General features: G+C 36.4%; 1 protein-coding gene across 2 annotated transcripts in view; it reads left to right on the forward strand.

The window, feature by feature from the left end:
- LOC127645162 (DNA-binding protein RFX7-like) overlaps positions 1-15,436 on the forward strand; it is a 58,893-nt gene that overhangs the window by 36,719 nt on the left and 6,738 nt on the right. The window contains exons 3-8 of one of the 2 annotated variants that reach the window (XM_052128793.1): positions 2,499-2,584; positions 2,991-3,113; positions 11,674-11,790; positions 14,346-14,430; positions 14,566-14,773; positions 15,042-15,343. In XM_052128793.1, coding sequence (XP_051984753.1) covers positions 2,499-2,584; positions 2,991-3,113; positions 11,674-11,790; positions 14,346-14,430; positions 14,566-14,773; positions 15,042-15,343 — 921 coding nt within the window. Of the gene's footprint in view, positions 1-2,498; positions 2,585-2,990; positions 3,114-11,673; positions 11,791-14,345; positions 14,431-14,565; positions 14,774-15,041; positions 15,344-15,436 lie in introns of those variants that run through there. The other variant, XM_052128719.1, reaches the window with a different exon arrangement.

The raw sequence follows: 15,436 nt of genomic DNA on the forward strand, positions 1-15,436 counted from the left end.
TGATCGCCTCCGCACATTACAGTAGGAATAGCGCCCTCTGCCTGTGGGTGTGATCACATTAGGGATAATTAGCTGAGCCAGAAGAAACTGTACATCCCTTTGTTTCATACAGATTACATTGCAGGAGAATATTTGTTTTAAATTTGAATTGTTTTATTTAAAAGTAGACATTTTAAGCTTTCTTTAGACATATGTTTCATGTTTGTGTGATGAGTATTTGCAGAGTGTCAGTTAATTTGTTTGACGTTTCAGAAATATTCTCACGGACACGATGTAAGCTCACCCTTTTTATTTTCTTTATTTGACAAAAGCACAAGGTTTTGTTGTTATTGTGAGGATACACAAATAAAAGTAGACTCTTTATAGTCTCTGATGATGTCTTACACTTATCTGTATGCCCCAAAATGACAAAGTATTTTATGTTGTAATTTACGCTGTAATGACAAAAAATCCAGCAGGATGCGCTGGCGCGTCCGTCGACCCCAGAGAGTTAACCTAGCGAATAAAGGCCTGTGCCCTAAGCTCAGAAACATGTAACTGGGCAGTTTTAGCCAGCTAGCTGCCACATTATTAATCATTTAATATGATTAATAATGTTAGCTACAGTAAACTTCTTATTCCTATTTCAATTGTCAATTAGCCACTTATTTTCTAAGATGAGAACATAGTCTAGTCTTGTCAGTCAGCTACACTACACAAATTAAATTAACGGGATAGTAACTTACTTGACAGCCAAGTTGAGATGCATCTGACAGACTGCAGAACATAACTTTATCTTCCTCAACCTGCATCCAGTCAAATACATTTTTCAAGGTAGGGATACATTTTCTTTCTCTTTTAGATTCATAATCTGCTGTGTTCAATGTAGTGGTTCTCTATTGGGGTTTTTGCCATTTTACCAGGCACTTGGCCAGGCTGTGAAGGCTTGAGAAGCATTGCTACCTATTACTAGATTGCTCACTAATTAGAAAATTAAAACTATGCGACTCAATTTATGTAGAATTTGATTGGTCATTGTTGTTTCTGCGACTGCTAGTTCTAACTGCCACAATCAAAAGACACCTCTGGCTTCCACACTATGCAACATCCTACGCACTCTAGATAATTTTTAACAGCAGAGTAAAAATATGAACTTGGTAATAAGTTACAATATAGCCGGTTATTTTTTCGTTAATGACGTTTTAATCAGGCTACTTGGCCTGTCTGACTTTTTCACTTGCTCCATCAAAAATGCACTTGTCCCGGACAAGGTTTAATGTCGAGCCCTGTCTGGGGCAATTTTTCTCCCCAATTTGGCATGCCTAATGTGCAAAGACCTTGTGGTGGTGTAGTGACTTGCCTAAATCCGGTTGGTGGAGGACGAATCTCAGTTGCCTCTGCATCAGAGACCGTCACATGGCTTGTTGAGCATGTTACTGTGGAGGCTTCACAATATTCTTAGCAGCATCTATTCACAACTTGCCACGTGCCCCACCGAGAGCAAACCACATTATAGCAAGCAGACGGAGAAACAGACCTTTAGAAGCAGGTAATCTTCATATGCTCTTCAGGAGCTCCTTCGAGTGAAGTCCGTGGTGCTGGTCAGTGAGGCAAGTGGAGTCATTTGAAGTGCTCACATAATGCAATAACACTGGAAAATGAGAACCAAGAAATGCATTCATGACACTTCTATATTTGTTTAAAATTCCTTTATTTAAAATATGATTTTAATTTGAAGTGCACAGTAATTGTGGTTATCTAAAATAATCAAGGTTGGATCAACAAATTGTAATCAGATGATTATTTAATAATCACAACAGGCCTAATTGTGAGAAACAGTGCACCATTTTTTTAAACTCTGAACACAAGTGACCAAAAGAGATGCATATTACATCCAGGTGTAAACCGTGATGTTTCTCGCTTGTTCATTTTTGATTGGATTACCCAAACACATCTTAATACCAAGTTTAAACACAGCCTAAGTTTGCAATTCTGTTTGGTGCCAAACATTACACACAGTAACTTTTTAGTTTTTAAGAAAGTGTTGTTGGAATATGCTTAATGAGGCTCATAAGGACAAGAGAAGCTTTACATTTCACACTCTTGAAGTATGGAATTTTAAGTCGTGAGTTCGAATCCAGGGAGTGCTGAGTGAATCCTAAGCATCCAAATTGTCCCGGATGCTAGGGACGGTAGAGTCACATGGGGTAACCTCCTCGTGGTTGTTATAATGGGGTTCTCGCTCTTGGTGGGGCGTGTGGTGAGTTGTGCGTGGATGCCGCGGAGAATAGCGTGAAGCCTCCACATGCACTATGTCTCTGCAGTAACGTGCTCAACAAGCCACGTCATTATATGTACAGATTGATAGTCTCAGATGTGGAGGCAACTGGGATTCGTCCACCGTGACCCGGATTGAGTCACTACGCCACCACGAGCGCATTGGGAATTGGGCATTCCAAATTGGGGAGAACAGGGGTGAAAAAAAAACAAACATCATCTGTGTGTCTGTTTCCTTGCAGCAAGATGTGGAGAAGCTTACAGACATTGAAAAACTCTACCTCTATCTCAAGTTGCCTTCTGGACCCAGCAGTGGCAATGAGAAAAGGTCAGTGTTTTTTTATTTTCCAGCTTTAGCTTCTGTTTATTTTTTTGTTGTTGTTTTTTTTTCTTCTACTTTTTTGTGCTAAACTGCACCAAGCAGAATCGAATTAATTGCCTATTAATAGATCGCAATTATGTTTTTCACTCTTTGTATTGCTGTTACTGTGATGGCAAGTGACACTGCATGTATATAAATATCAGCTGCTTGTTGAGCAGTATGGTTTATGGATTTGAGTTGTAGATTCATAACCCTTAACATTATATTATTATCCAGTCTTCAGTAAAGCTTTCATTATCACTACCATATTAGATAGTTAATGGTTTGAGAAACACAGCCACCAATCTGTTTCTAAAAACTCTTGACATGAATTAAAATTGTACTTGGCTTTCATTGTATTCTCTTCCTTCAGTGAGCAGAGCTCCATGTCATCAAGTCGTGCCCAGCAGATGCACGCATTTAGCTGGATTCGTAACCACCTTCAGGAGCATCCCGAAACCTCGCTGCCTAAACAGGAAGTCTTTGATGAGTACAAGTGAGTTGGGAATATTGTGGCATCTTGCTCTTCCTAAACTTAAAACTCAACCAACTTACAGAGGTCATTATTCACAATAGAGTGAAAGTGTTATTGCACTGAATCATTATTTTAAATTCTGTTGTTTGCAAGCTTAGTTTATGATAATCATCAAGGTGTAGACTCAATGTAAATAAGGGGTTCATTGTTTATTTATTTATTGTGACAGATATGACCGCTTCATTTACGGTATATTGAGAGCGTGTGTGCAAGTGCAGAACTCTGTGCTTTAGTTATTGTAATGGGAGTTATAATATTGTTGCATTGCTCACTTTTTGTCCACAATTTTAAAAAGTTTGGTTTGGTTTTTGTCAAATCACAAAAGATTAGAGACTTGACTTGGACTCCATGCCAGAGACTTGTGGACATGTCTGGCTGGAGGTATAGTTTTTCTGATAGCAGGACACAATGACCTGTAAAAGTATTTGGACTTTTGTCACATGAAAAAAAATATGAATGTTACTGTGTAAATGCTAGACTTTTACTCAGAACTAGAGATGCACCGATCGACCGGCCAGGGACCGGAATTAGCCGTTTAGCCGCATGCTCGGCCCGGTCTGGTAACCGGCCGGTCAGCCTCACATCTTACCGATTCCAAGCCGGTCCGTTTTGTTGCCAGCGGCGCAGGCAATAACGTCACAGCCGCATGTAAACATGTCATTGGCGTGGAAGATCTTCACTGTGAGTGAAGAATACATAAAGTTCGAAATGTGTATTAATTGTAAGGCCAAAGTAAACCGTGGGGGATCCACCACAATAACTTTCGGAACAACAAACCTAATTAGACATTTAAAACACCATCACACAGCTGAAAATGCTCATTTTAAAAAAGAAGCTAAAAAGTGAATGCGGCTAAAGCTAGCCAGAGCTCAGAGACAGCCACAAGTCAGCAGCCTCTCCTATTATTCCTTGGTATGAGCAACGAAAGTACCAAAGCAATTACGAGGAAAATTATGGAATTCATGGCCCTGGATGACCAGCTGTTCTCCATAGTTGAGGACAGAGGCTTCAGAAATCTCATAAATTTCCTCGATACAGAGTAGGAGGTACTTTCCGACGTCGCGTTGCCCGAGTTGTTTAATCTCGTGTCATGTCACACATGCAGCCTGTTATCTGTCAACATTTGGGTACACAAATCTGGGAGAGGGAGGGGGGTGCTGGATGGCAGAGGCAGGCTAAATACTATACAAATTGTGCCGTTGTGATTTAATGTAATTTTTCCCACCGTGTGGGATATTAAAATCAGTGCGACACACATTGCAAAAGGCGTGGGCATTTTCGATATGGCTTCGGGATATGAAATTCAATTCTTCCATCCAGCTGTTGTTAAATGTACATGTATATATTGTTTTTTTTCACCGGAGCACCAGCTGAGTCTTCTCCTCCCTCTCCTTCCTCTACCAGTGATGCTTGATTTAACATCCCGCGTCTACTACCTGCGCAGATATCAACAGCGCAGATGGGTTTTGGTTGCCAGATTGAGGTCATAAATGATTTGTAATTTGTATGATGTGTCGATTGTGTGAGTAGGATGCGTTTCATTCAAGATCTGGCAACTGGACCACCTTGGAATAATATATTGATGTGATTATTCATATAACGTGGTTTGGGCCATACAAATTACGGGAGTTTTTTTTGGGAGAAATAATAAAACGGGAGACTTCTGGGAAAAACGGGAGTGTTGACAGGTATGCAAGCCGTTCCCGAAGCAGTGCTCTGTTTTACAACTGATATTTGTACATCTAACGTAAGTTGAGCGTATTGGACACTTCAGTTTTTCAGATCTTTGGAATTGTTTTGTTAGACGAGTAATAAAGAGAAAAAGGCCCATTTATAAAAATAGTGGAAAATGACTTCTGTTATATAAAGCAACTCATTTGCAGTTAATTGTTATTTCTACCTCTTTCCAGTCACAGAGCACTTTATTTTGAGAGAAGATCCTGTAACTTAGTTCAGTTTGGGGGAAATTGTAATGTTTAATAATTTATTTTATTATGAAAATAAAATTTAGCATTGAAGAAAGGTAGATTTTGTTTGTATATGTGGTCAATAATAGTTCTTTGAAAGAAAATCGGAATCGGAAAAAATCGGTATCGGCAGGTCACACTTGCAAAAAATTGGAAATCGAAATCGGCCAAGAAAATTGCAATCGGTGCATCTCTACTCAGAACTAACTTTACTTTTGTTGATATCAACAACTAAAGATTCACTAGTTCAAATTATAATTCTTGATATCAAGAATGTAATTTTCACTAGTAGAAATGCCAATTGTTGATATCAATCATTACATTTCCACTAGTAAAAATGTGAATCAGCATCTCTACATGTATGGTAGCCATTCCATTCCAGTGTCTGTTGAATTCCTGCTTGAATTTTTGTACCAAGAGTGGCATAAAATCACCCACCAGCAATGTGAGAGACTGGTTGAGAGCATGCCAATACACATGAAAGCTGTGATTTAAAAATCAGGTTTATTCCTCTAAATATTGATCTCTACTGAAATCTGACCTCTTCCCAAGTTAAAACATTAGTATTGTCTTTAAAATGAATATTAACTTGTTTTCTTTGCTTTATTCAAGTTCTGAAAACACTGCATCTTTTTTGTTATTTTGACCAGTTGTCATTTTCTGCAAATAAATGCTCTAAATTACAATATTTGTATTTGGGAGAAATGTTGTCAGTACTTTATAGAATAAAACAAAAATGTTCACTTTACTCAAAACACATACCTAGAAATAGTAAACTCAGAGAAACTGATCATTTGAAGTGGTCTCTTAATTTTTCCCAGGGCAGAATTGAAATTTTCAAGTCACTAGTTTTTAAATTGACGTTGTTTCCTAAGTTCACAAGATGGCGCAACTAGACAGATAAACCTGACAGCACCATGTTATTAATGAAAAAGAACATACCTGGGCCACTTTTAGATCGTAGAATCCATTTTACTATTCATCTTAGTTTTACAGCCTGTTTCCCAAAAGCATCGTAACTTAAGTTGTACTTGAAAATGCTAATAGATTTACGAGTAAATCATGAGAAATCTTGCACCAGTAAGAGCATCATAAACACATAGATTTTTCACACATACAGTTGAAGTTAAAAGTTTACATACGCCAAATATATTTAAACTCCGCAATTCCGGACATTTAATTGTAGAAAAAATTCCCAGTCTTAGGTCAGTTAGGATCACTATTTTATTTTAAGAATGAGAAATGTCAGAAAAATAGTAGAGAGAGTGATTTATTTCAGCTTTTATTTCTTTCATCAAATTCACAGTGGGTCAGAAGTTTACATACATTTAGTAATTATTTGGTAGCATTGCCTTTTAAATTGTCAACTTCGGTCAAACGTTTTGGTTAACTTTTACAAGCTTCTCACAATAAGTTGCTGGAATTTTGTCCCATTCCTCCAGACAGAACTGGTGTAACTGAGTCAGGTTTGTAGGCCTCCTTGATCGCATGCGCTTTTTCAGTTCTGCCCACAAATTGTGAGGGTCCGGGCTTTGTGATGGCCACTCCAATACCTTGACTTTGTTGTCCTTAAGCCATTTTGCCTCAATTTTTCATGTATACTTGGGGTCATTGTCTATTTGGAAGACCCATTTGCGACTGAGCTTTAACTTCATGGTTGATGTCTTGAGATGTTGCTTCAATATATATCCACATAATTTTCCTTCCTCATGATGCCATCTATTTTGTCAAGTGCACCAGTCCCACCTGCAGCAAAGCACCCCCACAACATGATGATGCCAACCCCTGATTCACGGTTGGGATGATGTTCTTCAGCTTGCAAGCCTCACCCTTTTTCCTTCAAACATAACGATGGTCATTTTGGCCAAACAGTTCAATTTTTGTTTGATCAGACCAGAGGACATTTCTCCAAAAAGTAAGATCTTTGTCCCCATGTGCACTTGCAAACTGTAGTCTGGATTTTGGAGCGTTGGCTTCTTCCTTGCTCAGCAGCCTTTCAGGTTATGTTGATATAGGGCTTGTTTTACTGTGGATATAGATACTTGTCTACCTGTTTCCTCCAGCATCTTCACAAGGTCCTTTGCTGTTGTTCTGGGATTGATTTGCACTTTTTGCACAAAACTACATTCATCTCTAGGAGACAGAATGTGTCACCTTTCTGAGCGGTATGATGGCTGCATGGTCCCATCGTGTTTTTAACTTTTGTACTGTTGTTTGAACAGATGAACATGGTATCTTCATGCATTTGGAAATTGCTCCACAATCTTTTTTCTGAGGTCTTGACTGATTTATTTAGATTTTCCCATGATGTCAAGCAAATAGGCACAGAGTTTGAAGGCAGCCCTTAAAATACATCCACAGGTACACCTCCAATTCAGTAAACTTCCTTTCAAAAGCTAATTGTTTAAAGGCTTTACATCATTTTCTGGAATTCTCCAAGCTGCTTAAAAAGCTGCACAGTTAACTTGGTGTATGTAAACTTCTGACCCACTGGAACTGTGATATAGTCAATTAAATGTGAAACAATCTGTCTGTAAACAATTGTTGGAAAGATTACTCGTGTCATGCATGATCTAAGTGCATGTAAACATCTGACTTCAACTGTAGAAGCGAAATGACACCTAATACAATTTAAATGCCTATAGCACTTTATGCTTAAACTTCAATATCAGGATATCTATGTTTTATACATTTTTATTTTAACAGACAAGTTTAATAATAATAATAATAACAAAATGCATGAAATAGTTGCATAAAAGAGTATATAAATGGATGAATAGATTAATTTGTATACAAATAAAGTTATTTGTGTGGACTAGTTAGTAACAGAAAAGTGGTGGCATAATTTTATAAATTAAATTCAGAGAGAGAAGAAAAAATTCAATAACTGCATGAAAATCATCAGTATATATTAGCTAATTATCCTTGTCTCCTCTTCCTATCTGACACCTAATTGTGCTCTCTTCAGCATTACAAGTTGTGTAGCACATGCAGCATTGCTGTTACCGTTATCAATTTTGGGAGTAAAGAGCAGACCTCCACATCCTTGGTGAATGTCCCTAAAGTGCATCTTCTAAACGTCTCCTTAGTTTGCGCTGTGTGATAACACGTTGAACCTCATACACAGGGCCTCTGCTGTCTTCACTAATCCTGGAAGCTTTCATATCTAGAGAAATTTGAAAACGAAATAATACACATGATTATGGAAGCAGATTGTGTAAAAGAAATAGATTGTTCTGCACAAAATTATTGTTAAACATTGTAGTTTTGTAAATATACAACTACATTGTAAATATGTAGTTCATTGGGTCAAATTTGTAAACAAATATTACAAATGATTGTAAAGTTTTGCACAAATATAATAAAGTAACAATGACGAGCAGCACTATCCGGTCACATTTCAGCACTTCATGTTTATGGACAGCATCTCTCTTAAGTAGCACTTAAAGCGAATCCTCTTTCATGTTAAGTGCAGTTTTGGGAAACACACATGAAAAATAATTAATGTTCATAAAATCTCCTCGTTCTAATACCCAAACATTATTTTAGCCTACGATTTTATGTAAAGTGAGTGGTGGTGGCGTAGTGGCTAAAGCACAGGGCTGGTAATCAGAAGGTCACAGGTTCTAACCCCATAGCCACCACCATTGTGTCCTTGAGCAAGACACTTAACTTCAGGTTGCTCTGGGGGGATTGTCCCTGTAATAATTGCACTGTAAGTCGCTTTGGATAAAAGCGTCTACCAAATGCATAAATGTAAATGTAAAGTGATGGAACATTTTTTCATACATTTATCAACAGCACATACATTAGACACAATATTATCCAATCGCTGAGCCGCAGAGCTGTAGGTTTGACGCAGAAGTATAAATTGGTCTTAAGTCACAGCAGTTTCAGGCCCGCAGTCTCCATACTGATGTTATGGGTGGAGCTAATGACAGAACAATCATGTCAAAGATCACGGTAAATTGTTGTCTGTGTAAATTTGTATTAAATCTATTTTGGGTAAACAATTACTATATTAAGCTAAGTGTTTATCTGCTAACTACTGGATATGTATACATATATTTCTCGTTATTCTTATAGAAGCTTAAATTGGTTGTCATAAGGAATATTACTCTGTAAACCGTTCGATTAGCATTCAGGTTGTATTTTTTAAAAAGGCTTTTGTTTTGAGTCACTCAAACCTTAGTTGTTTAAATAATAATTTTTGTTTAATTTATTATTATTTAAATTTCTTATTTAATATAATTGTTTTATTTTTGCAATGTACATGCTTTGTTAGGCTTTGTAATTTAATGTTTATTTTGAATTTGATATGATGAAATACATATGGCATTAAATGCCCATTCATTCTTTGTCTTTTTAAGTACTCTTTGTAACTTTATGAACAGGAAGGAAATCAGATGATCACATATAATATAGTCAAATGGGTAACAACTTACAATAAAAGTTTAATTTGTTATTATTAGTTAACTACATTTGTTAACTTGAGAAACTAGTTATACTAATACTAATACTTTTACAGCATTTGTTAATCTTGGTTAATGTTTTTTAACATTTACTAATGTATTTTCAAAATTAGATATTTTAAATGTTAACATTAGTTCATAAAATATAAATTAAAAAAGAACAATGTTTTGTCCGTTAACATTAACAAATATTAATAAATGCTTTTAAAATGTTAATGAAATTCATGAAACCTACTGCATTAACTAATGTTAGCTCATGGCACCTTACTGAAAAGTGTTGAAAAGGCTACCATTAAATGTTTTAGATAGTAATCAAATTGAAATCGATGTAAAAACAGCACATTTTAAATAAAATAAAAAAACAGATTACGCTCCTAATGGTAGATGGCACTAATCTACTAACACCGCATCGGTCCTGAAACTGCTGTGGCTCTACAGATGGACATATATTGAGTCACATTACAAAATCATATTGTGTAATTGAATATAAAAATAATATACACCTTTTGGTGTTGATATAAAATATAAAAGTGTGGTTTATAAATGACAGAGAAAACAGATCGTGGAGATGAATTACCAGTTTTATTTTCCCCTTGCATATCCCCTGCGCGGTTCCATACTTTTCTTTTTTTAATATTCATAAGGTACATAAGGACCTTGTAAGCACTCCTCATTATTATGCACATAAAATAAGGAATTTATGATATCTGAAATGACCATTTCAACTAGTAAAATTTACATTTTAACATGTAACAATAATTTTTTTACACATAAGAATACATATATCAAGAATGATAATTTTTACTAGTTGAAATTAAAATTTTTATATCAAGAATTAGCAAGAATCTGTGAGTGATGATGTCATTGTTGAAATCAAGAATTCACATTTTTACTAGTGGAAATGTAATTACTGATATCAAACATTTGCATTTCCACTAGTAGAAAATACATTCCTGATATCAAGAATTAGCATTTTAACAAGGGAAAATTTTATTTTTGATATCAACAGTTCATATCATGTGAATGAATAGAAGTGAATTCGGTTTGCCATACTCAAAATACTCTAGCTGTGTTCTCATGTTTCTCTTCACCTCCCTATACACGCGGCAGCAACACAATTACCCCACAACACTTGTGTAAATAGCAAATATTGGATCCGAGGAAGTGTTTGCTATTTTATTCTCCATTGCTTTGTTTTATTTCTAGATATTCCAGAGTTGTTGCTGTGTATGTTTCCATCACTTTCTGTCACGACCTGCAGTGGATCTGCACTGCAATAGCGGGTTGTCCCTGTTACATAAAAATCCAGGATTCCCCCAATGTACTTCAGCACATATACATGAATTTGAGGGACAGTCAGTATTTTACATTGGTGTGTATTAATTGGTATAGTTTATAGTGGATGTGATTTTCCCACTGTACTCCCAGAAATGATTGAAGGTTGAATTCTTTCCACTGTGTTGCCATGTTGTTGGGCTCCATCTTATGACGCTTGTTATCCGGTCTGTTCACGCACATGCGCACTCCTCAAAAAAATGTTAGAACTGGGTTTTATTTTGTTTTTTTGCTTTTAAGTATTTTTGCTGTCACACATAAAGTGTTCCTATTACATTATCAGACAGATATTACTAATATAGGCATCATAAGAAATCAGACCTGTCTCTGATGGCCCAAAGCTCTGTAAAGAAGAAAAAAAGTTGTTTGCACTTGGCAGAACTTAACAAAACAGAGGAAAACATAAACAGCTACTTTAATAAATGAGATTGTTTTATATTCTGGAGGCAAAAGTTGTGCATCAGATATCTGTAACTTCAGAATGGAAATTCTGACACAGTTGCAAACATTGTAAGTTGAATGAGGATGTGTATGTGTGATGATGGTGTTTTTCTATATAATATAAAAGGAAAAATTTAAAAGATGTAAAAATCTTTATATTGCTCTTTTCAACAACAGTTCATAGTAACCACTACTGTCACTACTACAATCCAAAATGACAACAACAATAAAAACACTAAAAGTTTGTGTGTGTAGTTTCTATTGTTACAAATTATAATTGATTTCTTGTATGTTTTTGCTTCTCAGGAGTTATTGTGATAGCCTGGGGTATCATGCTCTCAGTGCTGCAGACTTTGGAAAGATCATGAAGAACGTCTTTCCCAACATGAAGGCGCGTCGACTTGGCATGCGTGGCAAATCCAAATATCCTTCATTGGAACTTTTTGTAAGAATCCCTTGCCCCTTCCCAGCCCCCCAAAATGTACACACACATTCACACACTGTCCCTGAACTCTATGTTCTAAAACATCTGTTGCTGTAATTCACGTCGTCCCTAAATATAGATCAGAAATTAAATCAGATAAAACTTCAGAGTACTTGGAGTGCAAAGTATTGCTGTATAGTAAACCCATTTAACATTGGCTGCCAAATGTTTGATCTTCAAAAGACATTCACCAAAGTGCACATTCATTTCTGTAAAGTCCTTGTCTTAAATTGGAGACTAGTGTCCTGACTGGTCCACCCTTGATTAAGTTTATCCAACTTCAGTAATCCAGGTCACATCACAACCCTTAACAGATAAAACAAAGAGTAAATATATTGCATTTTCATCAAATTTTGGAAATAAAAGGGAAAAAATGCACTGCATATAATTAAAATTAAAATTGCCATTGTAGGAAAGGATTCTGAGCTTTTACCTTGAGGCTTTCAATTGGTTATATAGAAATAAACATTACTATTAAGTCCAAGTAAATGCTGGCAAAGTTGAAATCATACTTGTTTACTCTTTGTTGAGTGGTTTAGTCGGAAAAGGACATGAAGAGTAGGAAACCTATTTTTAGCTATTGGGACATTCTCAGAAATTATGTTTTGTAACAGTGGTCATGGTTATATTGGTGTTCGGTGAAAACAGGGTTAAAAGTGCATTTGTACATGTGAATTATGTTCTTAATTTCAGAGTGGTCCGTCACTAAATTAAACCATACTTGTTGTTGATGGTTGTCACCGCAATGGAAATTCAATATTTTTCAACTCTTAATGCCCAAGAAAGCAACACCATTTATTCCAGTAGAGGACCTCTTGTGTATTCTCTTATGCAAGCAAAGTGAATTTGAGCTTTTTAGTGACTGCATCATTCAACAATGGCCATTGGTCATACCAGTCAGGCTTTTAAAGGGTATGTTTGATAAAATTCTGTAATAGTCATGGTGTATCTAAGAATATAAACTGGCAAATATTTCAGCTTCCATTCTGGGCTGTGTGAGATTCTCTAAAAGGTATGATAGGACTTCACAAGCAGTGAACCCACCGTAGACCTGCATACTGTCTTTTATTGAAACCCAAACTAATGACTATTAGGAATGGGCATTTTGGTCATTTTGTCTATTTGAGTACTTACATTTTCTAAGGCTGTGTGTGTCAAGTTAAAAATAGTCCATTTAAAGAATTCGCTCAATACAACACTTTCAAAAATGTATCTGAATCCCCCCCCCCCCCTGCATTCAGCTGCACTCTGTCTAGTTGTTTTTGAAAGGATGAATGTGTCCTGTGCGAACACTTTAATCCTCTCCAGACTGATGAGTGCTGTTGCTTACCCGGGCTCAAAGGCACAGTGAACCGTGTATAAGTACATTGTTTCTGATGAATTAGAGTGCAAGATACTGCTGAAAATAAAGCCATAACTAATAAAACAATTCTAATGAGGCCCGCTTTTGACGATGACACCATATTGCTATGAACATTTTCATGCTGTCATTAGCCAAACACTGTCATTGTGTTTTCTTGATTGATCATTGCTGTGCCCTGTGCCACTTTTTACAACCCTCCACCTCCCCAGAGTACTAACTACTCTGTTTCAACTGAATAATTCCGCCAGATGCACGCACGACTCCCCAAGAATCACTACAGGAATCCCTACCAAAAAAAAATCACAGAATAATTAGATATATAGATTAAAATGATTCATTTAAGAATTTGAATGAGTTGTAAGACAAGAGTAGGAAATATGCATAGGTTCAATAACAGACCAATTTTTAGAATTTGGTCACCGTGTCTGTGGCTAAGATGCATAGTGTATGGAAGAGCTAAATAAGAAGTAGCTCACACTTATAGATTAATAAATGTATTACTGAATTAATTTTTCTGTAATCACTATTTTTTTTAAGCATGGAATGAGTATTTACAGATATAGCGGGAGGGCCGCTCCTCACAGGCACAGCATAATAAATGGACCAAGATATTTCTGCTCATATCATCCATTTAATAACTTTAAAACGGTCTGATCATGAGGTACTATGTAGTGTTCGATAAATACCAGCAAAATTATGTGCTTATTAATTGCATGTGTATTATTTATCCTCTATCGGTGGTTTAGTTTTAAGATAAAAGATTATTTAATGTAAGTAATTTAGGTGTAGGAACAATATGTCAAAGAAGATTTATATCGTACTATTATTTTGAGGTGAAAGTAAGGATCCACTCTGTCAGTGTCATTCAGTCACCATCTGTAATCTCCTTAAGAATACAGCACATGGTGCACTGAGGTGTGTTAGAATTTTCTGATTTAAAAAATCTGGTTGGGATTATTTATGAAAACTGGGACAGAAAATGGACAATGTTGCGTTGTCACTGCAAACGATCATTTTAATTTTTTTTAAAGATAGTTTATGGTTCTAGTATTATAGTTTTGATGAAACATCAGGGGAATGTGAAATGTGATTGGGCTGAATGTGATGTATATTACCTTAACCCCTGTGTACATATTGCTATAGTGGACTGAGGAAAAAGACTTTTGTGCACATGCCCTCCCTTCCCAACTTAGATCTTCACAAATCAGGTGATGGGGTGAGTTTGTCCACTTCTTTTTACCTTTTTGTCTTTTTCTTTGTTTCTTTGTTATGTTACTCACATCAATCACAATGGATTGCTGAAAGATCTGCTCACTTGGAAAGACTGTTGATGAACCTTTTTCTCTGTCAGTGTGAGGTGTTTGAGCCTACTGGTCAGCTGTTTTGTGAAGAAGATGATGTGCGCATGGCCTCTTGTGGTTTGGTGTGCGAATGGGCACAGAAAGTGCTAAGTCGCCAGTTTGACAGCGTTGAGAATCTGGCTCGGTATCTTCTGAACAGCCACTATATTGGAACGAAGTCTGTTGCTGCACTTACTGTGATGACCGGTTCCCCCTCAGGTACAATCAACCTGACCCCATAGTTCACTTCATGTACCTAAATATGGAAATGTCTCCTCCTTGTGGCCAACAACCACGAGACAAACCCAAGAATACATGCATGCTTTTGTTGTTAAAAATTGGTATGTAATTTTTAGCTTCTTAATATATTTAATCTATTAGCATTTAATATATATATATATATATATATATATATATATATATATATATATATATATATATATATATATATATATATATTTTTTTTTTTTTTATGTGCTTTTCACAGGAGCAAATATGTCCTTGCAGTCATCTGCATTTGATTCCACGGCTGATGCACACTCATTCCAGCCTCAGGTTAAAACCCTGGTCTCACCCTCTGTAGATGCTAAACAGCAGTTACAGAGGAAGATACAGAAGAAGCAGCAAGAACAAAAGCTGCATTCTCCACTCCCAGGTGAAGCTCAGGCCAGGAGGGCAGATGGGGTCACAACTCCTGGGGCAGGGACATGCATACCCTGTGGAAGTCCTGCTCTTCTCTCATCTCAGCCTATTGGGATTGTGGTGGCAGCTGTTTCCAGCCCCATTACGGTAAACTGAGAGTATTTATTTTTTGACTTGAACTATGATGTTTAATATGCAAGACTCTCAAAAATGTTTGGGTACATATGAAGAATATTTTTT

This window comes from Xyrauchen texanus, chromosome 1 (genome assembly GCF_025860055.1).
Source record: "Xyrauchen texanus isolate HMW12.3.18 chromosome 1, RBS_HiC_50CHRs, whole genome shotgun sequence".
Lineage (NCBI taxonomy): Eukaryota > Metazoa > Chordata > Actinopteri > Cypriniformes > Catostomidae > Xyrauchen > Xyrauchen texanus.